We start from the raw sequence: 19,656 nt of genomic DNA on the forward strand, positions 1-19,656 counted from the left end.
AACACTTGGTCGTATGCACAGGGAAGTTCACTGGGATTACCGAAAAGAATAAATGTACTTTGTAATGTCGGTCGCCCCCCCCCCCCCCCCCCCCCCCCCCCCCAAATGGAATAGAGATGGAAATACCCTTTCATGGAGATAGTAATTTATTATGTTCAAAACACACAGGCATTCAAACAGGAGCATTCAAACCAGCAACTTTCATATAGAAAAATCCAGACTGAAGTTCAAACACAAGCCGATCGCAAGGAAACGATAACACAGGAAAAACCCCGCAACACTTCTAATTACCAATGGCATGGATTTCCATTCTTTGCTTGATGTACCAGTTGCCTGCTCAATGCCGCAATAATCCTTCCTAACCGCTCCATGTGTCTCTCTGCATTGGGAATGAATGGTCCAATTTGATGCATCGTGAGAAAAGGACCCGAGGACCCATCCCGGTCCCCTTGAAGATACGCCACATATTCTTTGGTGTATGTAGCGATTATAATGTAGATTTCATGGCGATCCTGGCTAATCATGCATCGCCTGGGGCCAGTTAACGTTTTCGTTACAATTGCTCGTGAATAAATCCTCTTACCGAAAATTCGATCTATCCCCTGTACTTGGTTCATCGTAGATCCAAGCAGCCATCTGCGGCACTTTCTTGCATCCATGGTTCGGCATTTCCTCTAACCTGAGATTTAACTTCCAGGATGGCTAATGATCGTGGCGTATTTTCAGTAAAGAATGCGAGGTGGCCGTCCGTTCGTGCCTCATAAAGGCTTTCCTTGTCGAGAGATTTGTGTTGTCTAATGCGAAACGCTTTCCGCTCAAGAGACCATCTTGCATTCGTGAAACCAGGCATCCGCATGCATAATCCTCGCAAAAGGAGAATGAGAGCTGTGTTCACGATCTGCTCATCTTTAACCAGGGGCAACCACTTTGCCTCATCACTGGTTACCGGTGAAATGGACTCGATGACACTTCTCAACCCCAGAGATTGAGGGGATCCGACAGAACTCATGTCGTCAATGTATAGCTCTTTCATTTCGTTCTCGAGGGATCCCACCTCCAGGTCGTCTGACCCCGGATTGGGGCTCCTCGAGGCACGACTGGGTGTGGAAGGAGGAGAATTATTTTCCCCCGCAGCCTTGCGTTGCAGCCGAGTTGTAACATTAAAAAACACCTTCTTCGTTTCCTGTGGCCCAAGTGTTGAGTTTTTTATATCGCGCTGGAAGTCGTAAAGCAAGTCAAACGTTCCTAGATCGGTCTTCCCATCGAATCCCTTTGATATCTCTTGGAGGTATGGCCCCCAGTATTTGCTCCAGGCCAGATCCTTAAGGTCTTCGGTGCGGTATTTGATATCATACTCTTTTTCAAGATCGATTTCGTCGGGCGCATACGATTTCCAAAGAACATGTAGCGCCAGAAATTGCGCCTCTTTGATTTTTGATGCCGAATTGAAGGTTTTAAGATCTTGGATTGAGGTTGACTCCACCCCATGTTGATCCGCGAACGTATGCCATTCTTTCGCTGTGGAAGGCAATTCCATGATTTTTTTGCCCATTGCTACAGAGGCTACCGAGAATGTAGGGGGTTTCTAAGCAATTATAATTGAACTATGAGACGATCAGGTCACAAGCGGCGAGGAAAAATATTCAAGAAATATCACTACAGCACCTCGTTCGCCGGAAGGCAAGAGGACAGAAACGCTGCTATTTAACCTCATCGTGGAATCGTCGGATAACTAAGGAGCGCGCGAAGGGGAAAGCCCGTTGGGCATAACGCTCAAGAACGACTGCGTGAGTGCGAAATGCGAAATGGGAGGGAGGGAGGAGTAATCCGCGCCAGGCATGAAACAGCGCCATCTTTTCTTCCCGCTGAGCACTCGAAATAGTTCGGCTCGCGAGCAGAGTCATGATGCGTGTCAATCACATTTTAGCGCCTTCAATGAGAATCCTACAGAGGGGGAGGGGCAGGGGCCTATATATATATATATATATATATATATTATATATGTACTGTACATAGTATATGCGCTGTACAGCCTAGGCGCCTGGTTGAACATATATATCCTGATCAGGACATGGGCGAGGATACACCCGGCGTGCTCTGTCTGTCCACGGCAGGAGGCGTAACCACCAACCCGTATGTGCAGCGTACTTACCGCTGCAGAAGGTTTCCTGGACAACATTCACGCGGATAAAAAAGGCAGTGAAACTTCCTCTTGGACTTGGACACCAACCTTGGAACTGTTCAACTCTTAACTCTCTTCTCTCACCCTGCTTGTTCTCTTACCACAAGTCTCAATATCCCGTTATCTTCAATCTCTGAGTTCATAAAAGAAGGGAAGCCCATTCCTGTAAACAGGGAAGAATACCTTGAGGCTATGAAGGTGTGTGATAGGATTGCGCAGACTTATTATCGGATTCTTGATTGCCCAGCGTGTTACTTTCAAGCGGATGATCCCATCATCAAGGACGACTTTACTGTCACCAACGCCGAACCTGCCTTCTTTTCACAAATGCCCCTTGCCGATCTTCGAGAATACACGTTTGAGCCGCTTGGTTCTAGAAACAGATTTCGCGAGTATGGCGACGAGGAATATCTTTCGGTGGTCGATATTCAAATTGTGAATTTCCTGAGAACTTCATCAAAAGAAACCCCCAAATATGAGATCCTAGGTGAATATGGCAAATGGCATAATGAAAGGCAAGTTTATCACCAGCTTTGGATCCGCACACGAAATACATCGCTAATTCTAGTTTTAGAGCCGCACAAAATATCCGTATGCCTTTGGAGCTTGTAAAATCTCGATCACCCGAAAGATATGAGTGGCGGACGCCATTTATATGGGGCCAGAAAGACCTACCTCATACAGTCATCCTGTCATTTCAGGCTACTAGCTCGCCCGCGCCTATCATGCGAGGGGAGTTGTTATCCATCCTCAGCGTGACCTGGTGGAAAAACAAGGTCATCATTGGGAAGGGGCACAAGTTCATTCCGGTATGTGTTGTCGCCCAGTGGACTGACTATTTGAAGTCGGAAGAACAAGATGTTGAGTATGATTTTCCATCAGATCCTTCTGGTATCCATTCGCACCGGCAAATTTTCGAACCGTTGAGGCCTATTACGATGGGTCCAGATTTTTTCTACGATATGGCAAGCCTGTTCCTATGAACTTCACCGAGTCCATAGAAGACCGTATTAAGGCTTTCGAATGGGCAATTCGATGGCTTCTCTCCTCCCCACTTGGGGATACCCGAAACTTGGAATCCATAACCAGCATGGGATGAGGAGTCAGGTCGGGACCAGGCTGATACGAAGAACAAGGAGCCGCTGTCGTCCTCCGCCCCTGCGATGACCGGACCAGTGACTTTCAAGTGCACCTCCTGTATTTGACCTTACCTGATTGTTAGTATCTAGCTCAAAAGGAATGGAGGTTTTCAACAACGGCGACAGATACGAAATCTGGATTTCAGGTGGCTTTCTTTGGATGGCCGCGCAATTGCATGCTGAGAAACTACTCGAGCTGAGACGGATGACAGATGTCTCAACTGAGTGGCGTGTTCTTCCTTCCTGTGTTCCTTTGCTCTGCATTTTGGTCTCTTCTCGCTTTACTTTCTTTTATACTTCCCCTTCTCTTGCATCATTCCTTTCCTTGTGAGTAGGCCGTAAGGCATGTTAAGTTTAATGAAAATGTTTTTATTTGGAAGCTTCCACCCTCCCACCCTGTGGCGGGAATCAATCAGGCAGACGAGAAAGGGATGAACATATTTTTTTAGATTTAAGACAGACCGCTTCCGATGTACTTCCATTCCCAAGAAGCTAATAAAAAGACGAGTTAACAAAAGGGAAATAGAGACTGGTCTATATACTCTGTATACTGACTCTGATACATCATTGGCCACTCTTTTTGTTTGTCTTCTCCATCCTTGTACAACAATCACAAGACAACCGCCCAGCCCCTAACACATTTTCTTAATTGAGTCCTTATTCCTAATCCCCACCAAATTACCTTGTTTAACCCTCTCAAGCGTCAAAGCCGCAATAAGCGCCGCACCAACGCCAGACCCATCCTCCGCTCCGCTCATCACAACCCGATCCGGTTCACTATCTGGCCAGTCAAGGATCTCCCGCAGGGCTCTGGCGCCCCTGGCCTTGAAATGCGGGTACTTCTCGAACACCGACCCGTCCGCTCCGACATGGCAATGGGTGATATTTTTCTTCTTGCAGATGGCCGCAACACCGCAAGCGGAGAGGCGTGCGGCACGTGTGCCGATCAATTCCGCCAGGCGTCTGCAGAATTCTAGCTCCGAGGGCAATGCGTAGATCCCCAGGGTGCGTTCGAAGAGATCTCGCGTTTCTGACAGGTTCTCGAAGGGATCTTCTTCGATGAAGGCTAGGAAGGAGGAGTCCAGGGAGTATGGTTTACGTAGTTGGGATACGTCCTGGTTAGCAAATATAAGCTTTCCCTTGTTGTCGTAGAGGTCGAGGAGGACAAGTCGGAAGATCTCGCCGAGGTAGAGACCTGCTGTCATTTTTTCGAAGGCTTGTTGGCCTGGGTCGGGGTGAGTCGCGGTCAATGATTACGTCATACTGCGTTCGGGGGAGGACAATGAGTTCGTTGTCGAAGGCGCCGTATTCGCAGTTGATAGCGACTGGGGTGTCGGGAGGTAAATTGTAGTGGGCTATTTTAGGGATAGAGCCCGCATTTTCCATGTAGGCGGCGTTGACGCCTGTGCCGAAGATACAGCCGATTTTCATCTCTGGGTCAGTGTAGGCGGAAGCAATAAGTGTGCCAGTCGTGTCGTTTACTAGAGCGGCAACTTTAATGGGGAGACCCTGTAAAGTAATTAGCACCATATAGCCAAAGAAAAATGGGGAAAGAGCTGAATTTTTAACCTTCTTAGCCAAAGCTTCTTCTAACATTGGGACGACGTCTTTGCCCTCGACGCCGTCAATATCAAAACCCTTGGTCCATCTCTGTAGGACACCGTGGTCAACATATTCTTGAGTAGCAGGGTACGAAAAGGTAAAGCCCAGCGGCAGGTCTGGCAAAGCCGTGCAACCGTCATGGTAGTATTCTATGAACTGCTGTACACAGTCGGCAATATATTCCCATAGTTCTGATGATTCACCGCTCTTGAGCTCTTCGGGGATTCGATACTTGGACTGTGTGACATCAAACTCGCCCTTCTCTTCGGAGAGCTCAATTTCGCAGACGCGCAGGTTGGTGCCCCCCATGTCCAGAGCCAGAAATGTACCTTTCTCATGGCCAGTGGGAAATCCCAGAACCCAAGTCACGTTCATGGGCTGGGGAGGAAAGTGAATCAGTAACTAATAATTGGATCACTTCTCTGTATGAGGGGCGCGGATCAGGAACGCAGGGTTGGGAAATTTACAATGTTTCCGCCTTCGACACTGAGGCCTTTTTCATCCACATTGTTAGAATACGTGGAATATCTAATTCATATTTTAAAAGCTGCTCTCAATCGTAATCCATGCCCTCTCTGCTGCCCACCTAACCACCTCTGCTTTTCTCGTGCGTAGATATCTATCCATTGGCATTGGACAAACAAAAGGGAATAAAAGAAGCTCACCCTTCTGTAACTCCTTGATGAAATGCTCAACGATCTGCTTCAGCTTCTCCTGGTCAACTGTGAAGAGCTCTTCCAGCGTCTTGAGCTGGTCAAGCACATCCTTCGGCATATCAGCCATTGATCCTAAGATGAAGCTTTGTTAGCCCTCGTCGCTACGTTTTCGCATTGACATATGACCACATATGCATGACTGCCCACTACATGGCTCAGGCGTATTCTAAAACTGGGACGTATAACTGGGACTCACTGGCAAATACTCACCCTTCCGGGAAGGTTTTCGGCGGGGTGTTATAGCCATTGTGACCTCGGCGAATGGCCTTAAATGGGAATATATAACGTAGGAAACAAACGTCTATTGAATAACCCAGAGGCCGGATACTTTGATGACAGGTTGCGATCAAGAGATGAGGGAGGAATTGGTGGTGGTAGAGAAAAAGTGGTTGGGATCGAGGTTGTTGTCCCCAGCGTGCCCCACAAGCAACTTGTTGGCGGTCTGGTTACATCCATGGATATTATGACGACAGTGAGAGTAGTAAGCAGCCTGCATGGAGTTCGAAGCAACAGCACCAGCACGAGCATTCCTACGCTCTTCAGTCCAAGGTCGCAAGCATGCTAGATATCTATTGTGCCCCTGTTTTTTAACGCTTATATCATTCGTCCCTAGGGTTACTCTAATTTTAAATCGACTACGGATTTAACATATCACTTCGACTTTTCTAGATACTAAGGAATCGCCATCGTTATTAATGTAGTAGGAATTGCAAATCTTGCGGGAGAAAATCGAAACATCAAATGCTTCTAACTAATGAGGATATGTAGTCATAAATTTAAACGCTCAGCATGTTGGTCATCATCGTCGTTAATTCTTCATAATTCCTGGTCTAGGCCCATAATTCTATGCGAGACAAGGAAACAAGGGCTGTCCAGTACCTCCCCGAGTACTCTCAGGCAGGGTCGAAACCTGATGTCCCGAGTTACTTTGTTGTTTCTGTCTCCTAGCCAGTTCCCTTATTAGGTTCCGTGGTTGGCGGTGGAGAGGATACATCCTGGTTTACTGCACTATCGCCGGCAGATTTCGCATCTGGCTTGCTTTGTTGCTGGGCCACAGGGTCGGGTTGTTCCGATCCGGAAGGCTGGTTGTCCTCCTTCTCCATTTCGCGATTGATTTCAACCCTGGAAGTGGCTGGGGATTCACGCTTGCCTGGTCCTTCTGGTCCTTCTGCTCCTTTTGCCGTTTCCACCTTCTCCCCTATATGTAGCTCTGAACGGACTCGCGCCTCGTGGGATCGCGATATTTGCAGAGTGTGCTCCACTTCTCCTGCCAACCGTTCGACCTCATCACGTAACTGTTCATCCTTGGAGCGAGCTAGTTTTTCTTTTTCCTTATTCGTCAAACCTGCCTTTTTAGGATTTGTCCGCGCCCATAGTTCCTCCAGCTCCTCCCGCCAACCCAACGCCTCTGCGAATTTCAGCACACCATCGTCACACTCACCTAGTAGCAAAACATCATCTGGCCTGCTACCGAGGCCCCCAACCCTATTGAGATTAATCAGAAGGCGAGGACACCCATCCCTGCACAGACTAGGTAAACTAGCGAACGGCTGTACACTCAAACTAGTGCCCATAATGATGCACAGGTCTGCCGCAACAGTGAGCGTGCGGTTCATGAAGAAAGTCTCTGGCAGGGGCTCTCCAAAGAACACAATATCAGGTTTCACTAGCCCCTGACATCCGAGACACCGAGGCACATCATCTGCATCTATAGCCTTGCGCATTAAATCTTCGGGGAATGAAGCTTTGCAATCGATGCATCGGTGGGATGCGTAGCTTCCATGTGCTTCCACAATCATTTCCCCCGGTACACCTGCTTCCCGTTCCAGACAGTCGATGTTTTGAGTGAAGAGCTTGAGTAGACGGCCTTTATCGTAGAGGAGTTTGATAAACGAGTGGGTGAGCGTTGGCCGATAGCGGCCGGGAAACATCTCCTTGGACAGGGCGTAAAAGGGGAATGGATTTTTGCGGAAGTAGGAGATATCAAATACGGCTTCTGGACTCGGGAGGTTTAGACGGGCGAGATTTGCGTAGACTCCCGTATCCGGAGAACGGAAGTCTGGGATTCCTGCGGCTGTGCTAATTCCCGCACCAGTCTGTGTATAGTCGGATGGCGAAATGTTAGAAGGGATCATATATGTATGGCATGTAGGGATCATAAACTCCTTACCAGGACCACAATCCGTCGAATATTCTTTTCTTTAATATACTCAGCGATCCCTTCGAGCGAGCGGGATTTCAGGGTTGTTGGTGGGGTGCTTTCGTCCAAAAGGACAGAGCTTTCATTCCCCATTTTTGGTGAGCGGCGAGGGGGCGAATAGCCCTTTTTATTCCTGGGTCTTCGACGACGGCCTATTTTTACGTTTCGGGAGTGATTCGTAGATATTGAATTCTGAAAGAGAGACTTTGCCGAACAGAGCTGTCTTCTGGTTCAAACTGACGAGTCGGAGCGGATAGTAACGAGAGAAAGTCAAGGCGGAAATCTGAACGAGAGAAGAAGAAGAGGCTGAAAAAAGCGAACCGGAAATGCTTGGTGACTTATTATAATGAATGAATTATATATAATTCCGTTGCCTCGTTTGCTTCGTTATTTGAGGTTTGACATCGCTTGTTTCGCTTGGTCCCGCGGCTAATTTAAATATAAATATCCAGCCGCCTGTGTCTTGGCTGCAGTTGATGTTCGACAAACAATTTTTGTCAATATAATCAGAAGAGACCTGGACGGATGTTTCTATGCTGCACCTTGGATTAATTACATATCCTAAGACTCCATTATGGACTTCAGCTTAGAAAGTCTCGATTATCTAAATCGGGTCCATCAAGGAATGACCCAACCTGCCAGGACACCCGTTGCTCCCTCGCCCACCGCCGTTGTCAATGGCCATTCTGACCTGGCGGCCAAGGACAGGAAACAAGATGACAAGCACACGAAGAATACTGCACCTCAAACCAGCGATAGCCGCGAAACTCAGCAAGTCAATGGCCACGGTGATTCCACACACAATACCAACCTTGAGAACCCGCCTGACATTTACAATGCGCGCACAATTGCCGATATCAAAGCCACCTTATCCCATCTCCATGACCGTGAAGCTGCAGTAACTGCCCGCCTCGATGCACTCGTAGCTTCGCAAAAAGACTTCTCCCGCGAACTAGGCCGACTGGATCTGCTCCGCGCCCAACTAGGCTCGCAAGTAACCACTACTCGCGCAATCAGCCATGGCATGCTTGCGGACGCTGCTAGGACCGCGGACCGCATCTCCAGCGCCGTCAAGCGGCTCGATCTCCAACAATCGCGTGTCAAGGCTACACTGGACGTAGTGGAACAAGTAGTGGAGTTGAAAGCGTGTGTGCTAGGCGTCGCTGGGTCCATGGGAGCATCGCAAGACTGGGAAATGGCTGCGAGTTACATGAACCGTGCGTCGAAGATCCCCAAGGATGTCATACTGGGTGATTTTGCAGTGGAGATCGTGCCTACTGCTGAAGTTCCGGATCCGCCAAGTGTGACGCTGGAGAATGCGGCGGAATCGCTCTGCGGGTTGTTCCTGCGGGAATTTGAACGGGCAGTCAAGGACAACGATGATGCGAAGATCACGAGGTTTTTCAAATTGTTTCCGCTTATTGGGAGGTCAGCTGTTGGGCTGGATGTGTATGGGCGCTATGTGTGCCAGGGCGTGGCGACACGGGCAAGGGCTAATTTACATTCTGGAGCGGGTGGGGAACTAAGGAAAGATGGATTCTTTTATGCGAATGCGTTGACCAAGTTGTTTGAACATATTGCGCAGATTGTCGATGGGCATGGTGCTTTAGTGGAGAGACACTACGGTCAGGGCAAGATGACGAGGGTTGTGGAAAGGTTGCAGGTCGAGGCGGATGTTCAGGGGGGTATCATCTTGGAGTCCTGGAGCGATGACCGCCACATTGATCGCAAGTTAACAGATATCAAGTCTTATGCTTTTACGTTTCTTGTACAGAGCTTCCTGCCTGCTCCCCGGGGTATGGGCACACCTCGAGCGAACTCGCCGGCTAGTCGCGATGTAGCTTCACAGCGATCATGTGAGGACGAAGGGGTGGATATGAAGGAGATTGATGGACTTTTGAATGAGATGGCCATTATGCTGGGGAGGTGGTCCTTATATTCCCGCTTCTTAACTGATAAATGCATGGCAAGTCATTATACCTTTTTATTGCTACTTTGACCGGTGCCATTCCCTACGGATAATTGTAGACTAACAAGACTAAAGAACGGTGATGAGGAAGAATTCAAATTACCGGAGTTCCTTGCACAATCAGCGCTGTGTCAGAAGATCAGTGATCGCCTTATCCACCCATTCAACGCAATGACTACATTTTTCCTCCGGCGGTCGGTGGAGAAGGCTTTCCAGTTAGACGAAGGACCCCCAGAATTGACGTTAAACCGACACCAACCCCTGCGCGCTAACCCGCCACACATCACTTCGGCCGTGGACGACATTATGTATATTGTCAACAAGGTTCTTCAGCAGTCGCTCCGCACTTCGCAACACGACGTCATGGCCAGCGTGACGCCAACTCTCGCCCGGGTTCTTGGCACTGATTTCATCGGTATGATCCAGCGCAAGATGCGGGATGAAAGTTATCCCAGAGGAGCTGCAGGTGGCGCTCCATCTGAAACCACCATCATTGCCTTCCTAGTGCTTCTCAACAACCTTGACGTGGCCATCGAGTACATCCAGCGCATCGTGAAAAACCATGTGGAACCCTCGAAACCCGAAATTGGCCGTAATCGACCCGGCGACACCGCAGCCAGCGAATCTCCGCTCGCCAACCTCTTCCCGCTCGGCAACGAGGCCCAGAGAGTAGGCAGCATGCTGAAGTCGTTCTCCTCATCATTCGAGTCCAAAGCCCAGGATCTCGTCAATGATGGGATTCAAGTCTTGTTCAATAATGTCATCAAAGCTCATATCCGACCTATTTTAGCAGAATCATTCCGTGACATTGAGTACCAACCGCGGGATGATGTTGTTAATGAGAACGATGTTGCCAACGGAGAAGGGTTGATGGATGAGGCCGACGGCAACGTCGTTCGTCACCGGTTTGCGATAGCGTGGGCGGATCTGCTAGAGCCGATCGCACGAATTCTTAGTGGACGGGTCTTTGAGCGGCTACTTGGCGTGATTGTGGCGGCGCTGGCGCGACTTTTAGAAAAGCGTATCTGGTCGTATCATGGCCGAGTGAATGCGTTAGGGGCGACGCAGTTGGAGCGGGACGTTATGGGGATAGTTAGTGTAGCGGTGGATGTGGGCCGGGATGATGGTGGTCGCAAAGGTGGTGGCGCCGGGGGTGAGGATGGTGCAAGGCAGTATGGGGGGGCTCGATATCGGCATCGTGAGGCCTTTGGACGGTGTTTACAGATCGTGATGGTGATGGGTATGGAGGAGGAGGAGTGGGAGGAGGTCATGCGCGGCAATATGGAGGATGTGGTTGGTCGATTGAGTGTGGAGGAGCGGGTGAGGGCAAGGGGGATTGTTGTGAATTGATTATGGTTTTCCGAAGGAAGATGTAGGAAGCACAAAGGAGCACGGAGCCCGTTTTGAATCGATTTACTTCCGCATTGGGTATTTTGTAATCGACATGCCGCAGTAAAGCGGATGAGATGTCTTCAAACTTTCAATTGCATCATTTTTGCGTATTTGTGGGAGTGGCTTGATCCTACTTAGATAGATAGCAAGATGGCTCGTTCAATTGAGTGCTTATATTCAGTGAATAATGTAAAGTGTTATCAGAGCTGTATCTACCTACTGAATCATGGGCCTCCGAAACGACCCGGTCAGCACCAGCCTCAACGCGTTGTGGTTCTCCACCAATAATCCGGTTAGAGGGGAGAGCGTTTCCTGTGTGAGACTAAATAATAACTAAACGAAAATAAGCATTCCGTGGCTTTTCCGATAATCCATGGCATCTATATAGCGGGCGGAGCCCAATGGAAGGAAGCTAACTTATCATCAGCTTTTAAGCTTGTTATCAGGAAAGAGATGAGGTTTTTTCTTTTTTTTTTCTTTTGTATGCGGTGATTTTTGTGGAGGCCTGGGCTGGCCGATTATTTAACCTCAGTAACAAAAGAAAAGAAAAAGTCAAAAAAAAAAAATAAAAAACGCTCAATGGCATGTTGTTATCTTTGTGCTCTATTATCGATCTAGTTTGGAGATGGATCAAAAGTCATTACCGACGCTAGAAACTTATAAAAGTACCGCTGTGACAGTACCAGCTGAGGAATAGGGGGGTGGTGCCTAGAGCTGGGCTCTCATTTAGGCGCTGCATCCCCAAAACTCCAGGCAAAGGGAACCCGGAATTACTTACGGTCCGGTATTGAGATTTCCATATGTTCCACAGAAACAGTGGTCGCCACCAGTTTGGACGTTTCAACCCGTTATCGGCCAATCAATGAGCAGAGAGATGAACACGGCGACGTTGTTATTTGTATTCCGTATGCCTGGTATGATATCTACGGCGTAATGTTGAGATACGCATTGAAAAGATGTAGCAAGAACTAGCATTCTCCATGTTAGGACAGAGGACCAGAGTAAGATATGTAGACATATACATGCACCGTACAGGACGACCTAGTGCTGGGCCAGACATGTCCAGCAGAAACACACATGGCCTCTTTGGTGCTTTGCCCATTCGTCCACCTGGTAGCGGCCATGGAGCCGGCGGGAAGTGGGTGATCCGTGGCTTGGCTTCGGGAGACAGATGTTGGAGTTACCAGAATGATAAAAATACCTAGTCGAGTTTAGTTTTATCATCAGGCCCCTAGGTCGTTATCTTCTCCATATCTCCCACGTCTTTATCTCTTCTCTATTTATAGTGTCCGCTTGTTGATAACCAGGTATTATTGAGGGGGAGGACCGATTGATTTTCGTGTCCCGGGATCCAATTAAATGTTTATTTCTTTCGTTATCTCTTCCTTGTGTTCGAGTCTTCGAGCTTATCTTCCGTCTTTAATAACCTCGTAAGAGTAAGAGTCGGTACTCCGACACTCACTGTCCGTAGTTAGGGGTTGCGAACCTGATATATACTCCTGCGTATCTTAGTTCTTAATTTTCTTTATTCACCTTCCTTTTATTTTCCCTACGCCAGACCGCCTGTTCTTCTCCCATTTCATCCCTCGCTGCTCTCCATTCTGCTTGTAAAAAGAAAATTGAGTTTTCAAGCTGTAACTTGTTATACTGGATTTCATTTACTAGGAAATCACCGAAGGGAAATATATGAGAAGCAAAATATAAAATAAAAGAGAGACGAACCCGGTAAACTTACCAACACAGGAAAGGCAGGCAGTAGACCTCCTCGGGGAACAATATGTCGGCTCATCCGGGCCCCTATGTCCCCGACTATGCATCCTACAACTGGATCGGTGCGCCAGCAAACTTCGAGCTCACAACCGATTCGGACCTGGGAGGGAACTCCCGTAAGTTTCCCCAACCCCCAGAAGCGATATCTCCCAAATACACTAACCACCCCGATAAAATCCCAGGAGTCGAAAACTTAAACAAATGGTTCCAACCTGGGGACCAGGCGTACCTAATCGTCGCCTCAGCGATGGTCATGGTCATGATTCCCGGCCTGGGCTTCCTCTACTCAGGTCTCGCGAGGCGAAAGTCCGCTCTCAGTATGATCTGGGTGTGCATGGGGTCCATGTCCATCGTCACTTTCCAGTGGTATTTCTGGGGCTACTCGCTCGCCTTCTCCCCCACCGCAAAGAACGGGTTTATTGGCGATTTGAGAAACTTTGGCCTCAAGAAGACGCTCGCAACTCCGAGTCCCGGGTCGCCACTGATACCGGAGCTGCTATATGCCTTATTTCAGGTGCGTGGAAATTTAATTATGACAGATGTGCAATCTGACGCTGACTTGAGGAGGATTTGGTAGATGCAATTTTGTGCGGTCACTGCCGCCATTGTAATGGGATCCGTGGCTGAGCGTGGCCGTCTGTTGCCTGCTATGGTTTTTACTTTCTTTTGGGCTACTCTCGTCTATTGTCCCCTGACGTGTTGGATATGGAATGTCAATGGGTGGGCTCACAAATGGGGAGTCTTGGACTTTGCGGGAGGCGGTCCCGTTGAAATTGGATCTGGTTTATCTGCGCTTGCATATTCGATGGTTTTGGGTCGTCGCAAGGAGAGCATGATGCTCAACTTCCGACCACATAATGTCTCGCTAATTGTCCTGGGAACTGTCTTCCTGTGGTTTGGGTGGCTGGGATTCAACGGTGGTTCGGCTTTCGGCGCTAACCTGCTTGCTGTCATCGCATCCTGGAATGCCATTTTGGCCGCCAGCTTTGCGGCTATTACTTGGGTACTCTTCGACTGGCGACTCGCTCGGAAGTGGTCTATGGTGGGGTGGTGTTCAGGTACCATATCTGGCTTGGTTGCATCAACTCCTGCCGCTGGTTTTATTCCTCCGTGGGCAAGTGTGGTGCTTGGGATAGTTACGGGAGTCGTAGCGAACTACGCTACAAAAAGTCAGTTTCCTTAAGAATCGGAAATGATTCTCTGGGTATGTCAAATAAGGAGGAAGAAGATTTCAACTAACATTCTCTGTAGTAAAATACTGGATCCGTATCGACGATTCCATGGATATCTTCGCTGAGCACGGCATTTCCGGCATTGTCGGGTTAATATTCAACGGTTTCTTCGCCACCGACGCGATTTACGGGCTCGACGGTGTAAACACGGGAACGGGTGTGGGGGGCTGGCTCATTGGTAACTACAAACAAATGTACATCCAGATCGCCTACATCCTTGCGACCAGCGCGTACACCTTCGTAGTATCCGCCCTAATCGCGTATGCCATCAACGCGATCCCAGGTCTGAAATTGCGTGCGTCAGAACAGGCAGAGCTATTGGGAATGGACGACGACCAAATCGGGGAATTTGCATATGATTATGTCGAGGTGCGCCGCGACTACCTTGCATGGACGCCGCAGAGTCATATACAGAACCAAGGAAGCCATGATGTGTCCTCTGTTCATCTTTATGGAATCAATGAACACAGCGAGATGACAAAGGAGGCCATGGCAGTGAACAGTCGACCAGTACCAACATCAACACCAGCTGATTCAGAGAATAATGAGAGTAAAAACGCTACTCCACAGCCCGCGGGCCTTGGTCACAGCGAAAAGGTAGAAATAGACTGAACCTCTCAGTATTGTTTGGTCATTTTTGCAAATTTATGCTTTTCTTGAGTTTTCTTTTTGTTTTTCCAGAGATCACATACAACATGTCACCAGTCTAGGAGTTATAGTTTTCGATTTCAGTGAGCCTATTTTCCATTTCATACCCGTGTTAGTTATGCTGATTTTAGTTCTCCATATATGCATACCTCGATAATAACCTATATATATATTCCCTCTCATGGTTGATTGTTGATTCAATTCAAAGTTAGAAAGTTGCAACAGAATATCCCCTTGTGGTGTTGGATGAGGTAGTACAAATTAGGCGCGATCCGGCCCGAGTTTCCGCGCGCTTAACCAAGTCGTCGCCAAGTCACTCGTGTTACGTGTAAGATCGGTCAGAAGAAAGATGGGACGTACTTTGTGGCCAGGTCATGCTGTGTTTTCAGCCCAGGCTTAACTTAAACCACGGTTAATTGGAACTCTGGACACCGATGAAATGAGTCCTGCGCCTGGAGATAAAGAGTTTTGGTCATGATAAGGTTCATGAGGTTGGACCATTCAGGATTCGATGGATTTTTTATGGTTATTTTTATTTTTATTTAAAAGGCCGCCGGCTCTTTTATATTCATCGACAGCAGGCGAAACCAAGTGTTTGTTTAACTAGAATGATTGGGCGGTGTAGTATGTGGGGTATGAGGATGTGCTATCGTACAAGTAGAAAAAGCATACAATAATCCGTACTGTACAAAGAATAATAAAAGCACTGATCCTCCCTTTGTCTATTCCGACGATGTAATGAGATATAGTTGGGAAGGGGGAGAGAGGAAGTGGCATGTCAGGAAACCGAAGAGAAAAGATAATATAGAACAAATGTGATCTAAAGCGCGACATACAAAAATATGTAAAAATAGGATAAAGATCTCGTCATTAAATCAGGGAACGCCCACCTAGCTCTCCCACGCGCCTTTGCTCATTCCATACTTCGTAGACAGTCTCACACATTAACACTATACCCACCAATCCTCATGCCAGATATTCCCACCCCACCATTCCTCTTCCGCCACGCCAGATATTTCCGCCCCTCATCAACCCAAAACACCGTACTAGAAATGCAAACAAGGACAAACAGATCCCACAACTTAATCGCCTCCGTCTGGAAAATGCCCTGCAAGAGCGGCAAATAGATAACGCATGCGTGCCCTACCAAAGAGCCAAGGACCGCATAGTTGAACATCTTATTGCCGAATAGCGGCAACTCTCCACGTAGGATGGACTTAGTTTCTGACCGACACGTAAGTGCGTTGAACATGTCGAATAACACGAAACAGGTGAATGTCATGGTAGTGTCGCGACTGGTGACGATGCGCGAGCGAGCCCCCGAGACTTCATCCGTATGGTCGGACATTTCGTGGATGTAGATGGCAAACGTCCCGAGCATTATTAGGAGTGCGGAGGTGAGGACGCGGCGGATCAATGGTTTGGTAAGTACACGGGCATGTTTGGAGCGTGGGGGCCGGCTCATGATGGAGGGATCGACAGGCTCAACACCGAGGGATTGGGCCGGTGGGCCGTCCATCAGGATGTCTGTATGGGAGATGGTGATTAGTAATTTGGGCTGCCTGTCTAGTGTTGAATGGGAGAAGAAGCGGGGAGGAACATACTGATCCATAATATCTGCATCGCATTAAGCGGGTTTTTGAATCCCAGTGTTGTGCTGAAGAGTACAAGGCTCAATGCCGCAACGCTGGTGCTCAGTTGAAATGTGATGAAATTTTGGATATTATAGAAAATTCCCTTGCCTTGCTCAATGGCTCGTAGAATCGTTGAGAAATCGTCATCCGTTAAAATCATATCTGCCGCTTCCTTCGCGACATCGGTACCTAATCGACCCATTGAGATTCCAATGTCTGCCTTCTTCAGGGCAGGTGCATCATTGACGCCATCACCTGTCATTGCAACAACATTCCCGCGCGATTGAAGCGCTCGCACAATTTTCATCTTATGATCCGGACTAGTTCGCGCGAATATGGAAGTTGCAGAAATCGTCTGCGCCAATTCGTCAGTGCTCATGCGATCTACGTCTTCTCCCCTGAGTACCTCTCGAGCCGAGGGTGACGTATTAACAGGCATTCCAAGTTTCCTTGCAATAGCCACCGCCGTTGTCTCCGCATCGCCTGTGATCATTATGACTCTGACTCCGCCAGCCATCAGTTTGCGGAGCGCTCGGTGGACATCTTTTCGCGGTGGATCATTCATCCCGACAAGGCCAGAAAATACAAGGCCTGTATAAAGGTCGTCATCTTTGGACTGGATTTTCTCCGAATGGCCAGGTGTTGGGCTTCGGCTGCCCAATGGACGACTCCCTTTTCCGATATCTCTAACCGGACCGCTTGCGAAGCCAAGTACTCTCAATCCTTCTTTTGCCATGGATTCAGCTGCCTCTCTTACTATCTGCCGTCTCGTTTCGTCTAGAATTACTTCCCGGCCGTCTTTGGTTAAGTATGTATCACAACGCTTGAGAACTTCTTCTATGGAACCTTTAATGTATGCAGTTTCGGGACAACCACCGTTGCCAAATCCGTTCTCCGACAGATGGCTGCCGCCACCAATGACCACTCCCATCCATTTTCGCTCTGAGCTAAAAGGGGTTTCCGCCACACGGGAGCTTATGTGGTCTCGAATATCATCCTCAGCGAACGCATCTAATAAATCTAAAATGGCGACATCTGTAGGCTGGCCAACCCATCGACTTCTAATTGCACCGGAAGTTTGATCCACAGTTGAGGATAATATGGCAGCGGAGGCAGCAGTGGCTGGTGAATTGGCATGCGCGCGGGATAGACGAGCATTATTGGCAATGTTACCGACACGAAGGATAGTACGTGCAGCGGGGCTTGCATTCACCGACCTGCTGTCTCTGTTTACTTCGAAAGGAGCGTCGCAATCGAAATGCCACATCTTCGTAACTGTCATGTGATTGAGCGTCAAGGTGCCTGTTTTGTCACTGCAGACGACGTTGACAGAACCTAACGTCTCAACACTAGGTAACCTTCGAACGATGGCGCCTCTTCTCGCCATTCGGAAGACTCCAAGTGCTAGAGTAACAGTAACGATGATTGGAAGACCCTCTGGGATAGCAGCGACTGCCAAAGATACACCAATGGTGAACATATCCAACAATTTTCTGCCTTGTAATAGTCCGATCAGGACGATTAATCCAATGACTGCAAATGACACGTAACTCAGCTCTTGACCCAGTCGGTCCATTGACAATTGGAGTGGTGTTCGGGGACTTTCGATTTCTCGAAGAGAGGCAGAGATGCTCCCAAATTCTGTATTAGACCCAGTAGCTATAACAATTCCCTGACCATAGCCGGATCGCACCAAAGTACCCATGAAAGCAATGTTATGCTGTTCGTTCAATCGAAGGTCAGTCCCAACCGTCCCAGCGGCTGGTGAATGGTAATAGGGGGAAATGGACCCAGTATTTTCTTTGATTGACTGAAGTGAGCCATTTGCATTACCCAGTGATTCAGAAGATTTGGCAACTGGTTCGTTTTCTCCGGTAAGGTTGGATTCGTCAATTGAAAGGCCGGTAGAGCTGAAGATGCGGAGATCTGCAGGAATTCTATCACCCGTCGAGAATAGAACCAAATCGCCAGGGACCAATTGGCTTGCCAGAACTGTTGTAGATGCCTTTGGAGAGGACGTCACTGGGTGGGGCCCATCCGTCATCAACCCTTGCAGCTCCAATTCTGCTACCCCATTTGCAGTTTGAGGTGCAACATGTCCGAGTGAGTCAAGGTGGTGTACATTGCGAATTAAATGGGCATAATGCGGCACCATCCTATTCAATGCCTCCAACGACTTCTCTGACCTGTACTCCTGCACAAACCCGACACTGACGACAATTGTAACTGCAAGTGCAATGCTGATTGCATCATCGTAATTGCTCATGAAGAAAGAAATCGCAGCAGAAGCCAAAAGCAACAATATCAATGGCTCTTTAAACTGCTTAAGAAATCGCATCCAGAGAGGTTCCGGGTCCTCAGAGGAGAGCTCGTTCGGGCCATCTCGTAGCAATCTTGTATGTGCATCTGCTGGGGAGAGGCCATGAGAAAGCGATGTTTGTAAACGGTCGGCGACTTCCTGTGGACTGAGCCTCGAGTATGTGGATGTGCTTGAAGATGATACGACAGTGCTCTTGCGATGGGGAGAAGGAGTCTGTCGGGAGGAATTAGGGACGACGTAGGGAGGAGGGACTGAGTGAAGCGGGGGCGGAAATCCTGACATAGCTCAGGAGGCGGAGGAAGCGATGCTCCAGTCAGGCATCCCGAGACGGTTACGGGGCTGGCAGAAGCCGGGGTTACAGCGGGAGCAGTGAAGGCATATATCAATCGGTTGGACTTCTAGAAGCCAGCGAGATCGAACGAAAGACGACTAAAGATTCGACGACAAATATTATTAAAGTATTAACACAATGTGTTAGCAGATGGAAATGACGATTGCACGAGAATGGAAATTCGAGTAGCTTCCAAATTAGAATCGCAGATTGAAGGACTTCCTCCGTATCGCTGCAGACTGTGCTAAAGATGTCTTCAAAAAAAAAGATTCACGTCTGGCCTTTCCATAGCTCACTAGGAGTTCTCTGCCAAGCACTGCTGACTCAGCAAATATACCACGTGATTTCCAGCCACCCCATTCTTTGCTCTTTTGGGCAAACCACCCTGGAATTTCAAACAAACGCGCTTCCCATCTCCCAACCCCTCGCCTTTCCTCCCGCCGCCGACTCCTTGTAGACTCATCGCAGCACTCGACTCCAGTTTCGTCCCAGCATCTACCTCTTGGAACAGTCTATCACTC

General features: G+C 48.5%; 6 protein-coding genes across 6 annotated transcripts; 2 read left to right on the forward strand and 4 right to left on the reverse strand.

Annotated features, from left to right (window-relative positions):
* Positions 1 to 613: 613 nt before the first annotated feature.
* On the reverse strand, positions 614 to 1,904 carry HCAG_03660 (predicted protein; the record flags this gene model as incomplete). Its single annotated transcript, XM_001541512.1, has 2 exons — positions 614 to 1,585; positions 1,710 to 1,904. 2 exons carry the CDS (start codon positions 1,902 to 1,904, stop codon positions 614 to 616), a joined length of 1,167 nt encoding a protein of 388 aa, XP_001541562.1.
* A 1,868-nt stretch (positions 1,905 to 3,772) lies between these two features.
* Positions 3,773 to 5,886, reverse strand: HCAG_03661 (hexokinase; the record flags this gene model as incomplete). Its single annotated transcript, XM_001541513.1, has 6 exons — positions 3,773 to 3,813; positions 4,004 to 4,436; positions 4,579 to 5,301; positions 5,391 to 5,416; positions 5,589 to 5,711; positions 5,850 to 5,886. The coding sequence occupies 6 exons, from the start codon at positions 5,884 to 5,886 to the stop codon at positions 3,773 to 3,775; spliced, it is 1,383 nt and encodes a 460-aa protein (XP_001541563.1).
* A 697-nt stretch (positions 5,887 to 6,583) lies between these two features.
* On the reverse strand, positions 6,584 to 7,932 carry HCAG_03662 (hypothetical protein; the record flags this gene model as incomplete). The annotated part of the gene is made up of 2 exons (XM_001541514.1): positions 6,584 to 7,735; positions 7,810 to 7,932. 2 exons carry the CDS (start codon positions 7,930 to 7,932, stop codon positions 6,584 to 6,586), a joined length of 1,275 nt encoding a protein of 424 aa, XP_001541564.1.
* A 481-nt stretch (positions 7,933 to 8,413) lies between these two features.
* HCAG_03663 (conserved hypothetical protein) lies at positions 8,414 to 11,158 on the forward strand (the record flags this gene model as incomplete). Its single annotated transcript, XM_001541515.1, has 3 exons — positions 8,414 to 9,695; positions 9,746 to 9,765; positions 9,884 to 11,158. The coding sequence occupies 3 exons, from the start codon at positions 8,414 to 8,416 to the stop codon at positions 11,156 to 11,158; spliced, it is 2,577 nt and encodes an 858-aa protein (XP_001541565.1).
* Positions 11,159 to 12,977: 1,819 nt separating this feature from the next.
* HCAG_03664 (ammonium transporter MEP3) lies at positions 12,978 to 14,814 on the forward strand (the record flags this gene model as incomplete). The annotated part of the gene is made up of 4 exons (XM_001541516.1): positions 12,978 to 13,086; positions 13,153 to 13,484; positions 13,548 to 14,139; positions 14,222 to 14,814. The coding sequence occupies 4 exons, from the start codon at positions 12,978 to 12,980 to the stop codon at positions 14,812 to 14,814; spliced, it is 1,626 nt and encodes a 541-aa protein (XP_001541566.1).
* Positions 14,815 to 15,787: 973 nt separating this feature from the next.
* HCAG_03665 (calcium-transporting ATPase 1) lies at positions 15,788 to 19,598 on the reverse strand (the record flags this gene model as incomplete). The annotated part of the gene is made up of 3 exons (XM_001541517.1): positions 15,788 to 16,377; positions 16,455 to 19,017; positions 19,473 to 19,598. The coding sequence occupies 3 exons, from the start codon at positions 19,596 to 19,598 to the stop codon at positions 15,788 to 15,790; spliced, it is 3,279 nt and encodes a 1,092-aa protein (XP_001541567.1).
* Positions 19,599 to 19,656: the final 58 nt, after the last annotated feature.

The sequence above is a fragment of the Histoplasma capsulatum genome, genomic scaffold (genome assembly GCF_000149585.1).
Source record: "Histoplasma capsulatum NAm1 scaffold_3 genomic scaffold, whole genome shotgun sequence".
In the NCBI taxonomy this organism is placed as follows: domain Eukaryota; kingdom Fungi; phylum Ascomycota; class Eurotiomycetes; order Onygenales; family Ajellomycetaceae; genus Histoplasma; species Histoplasma mississippiense.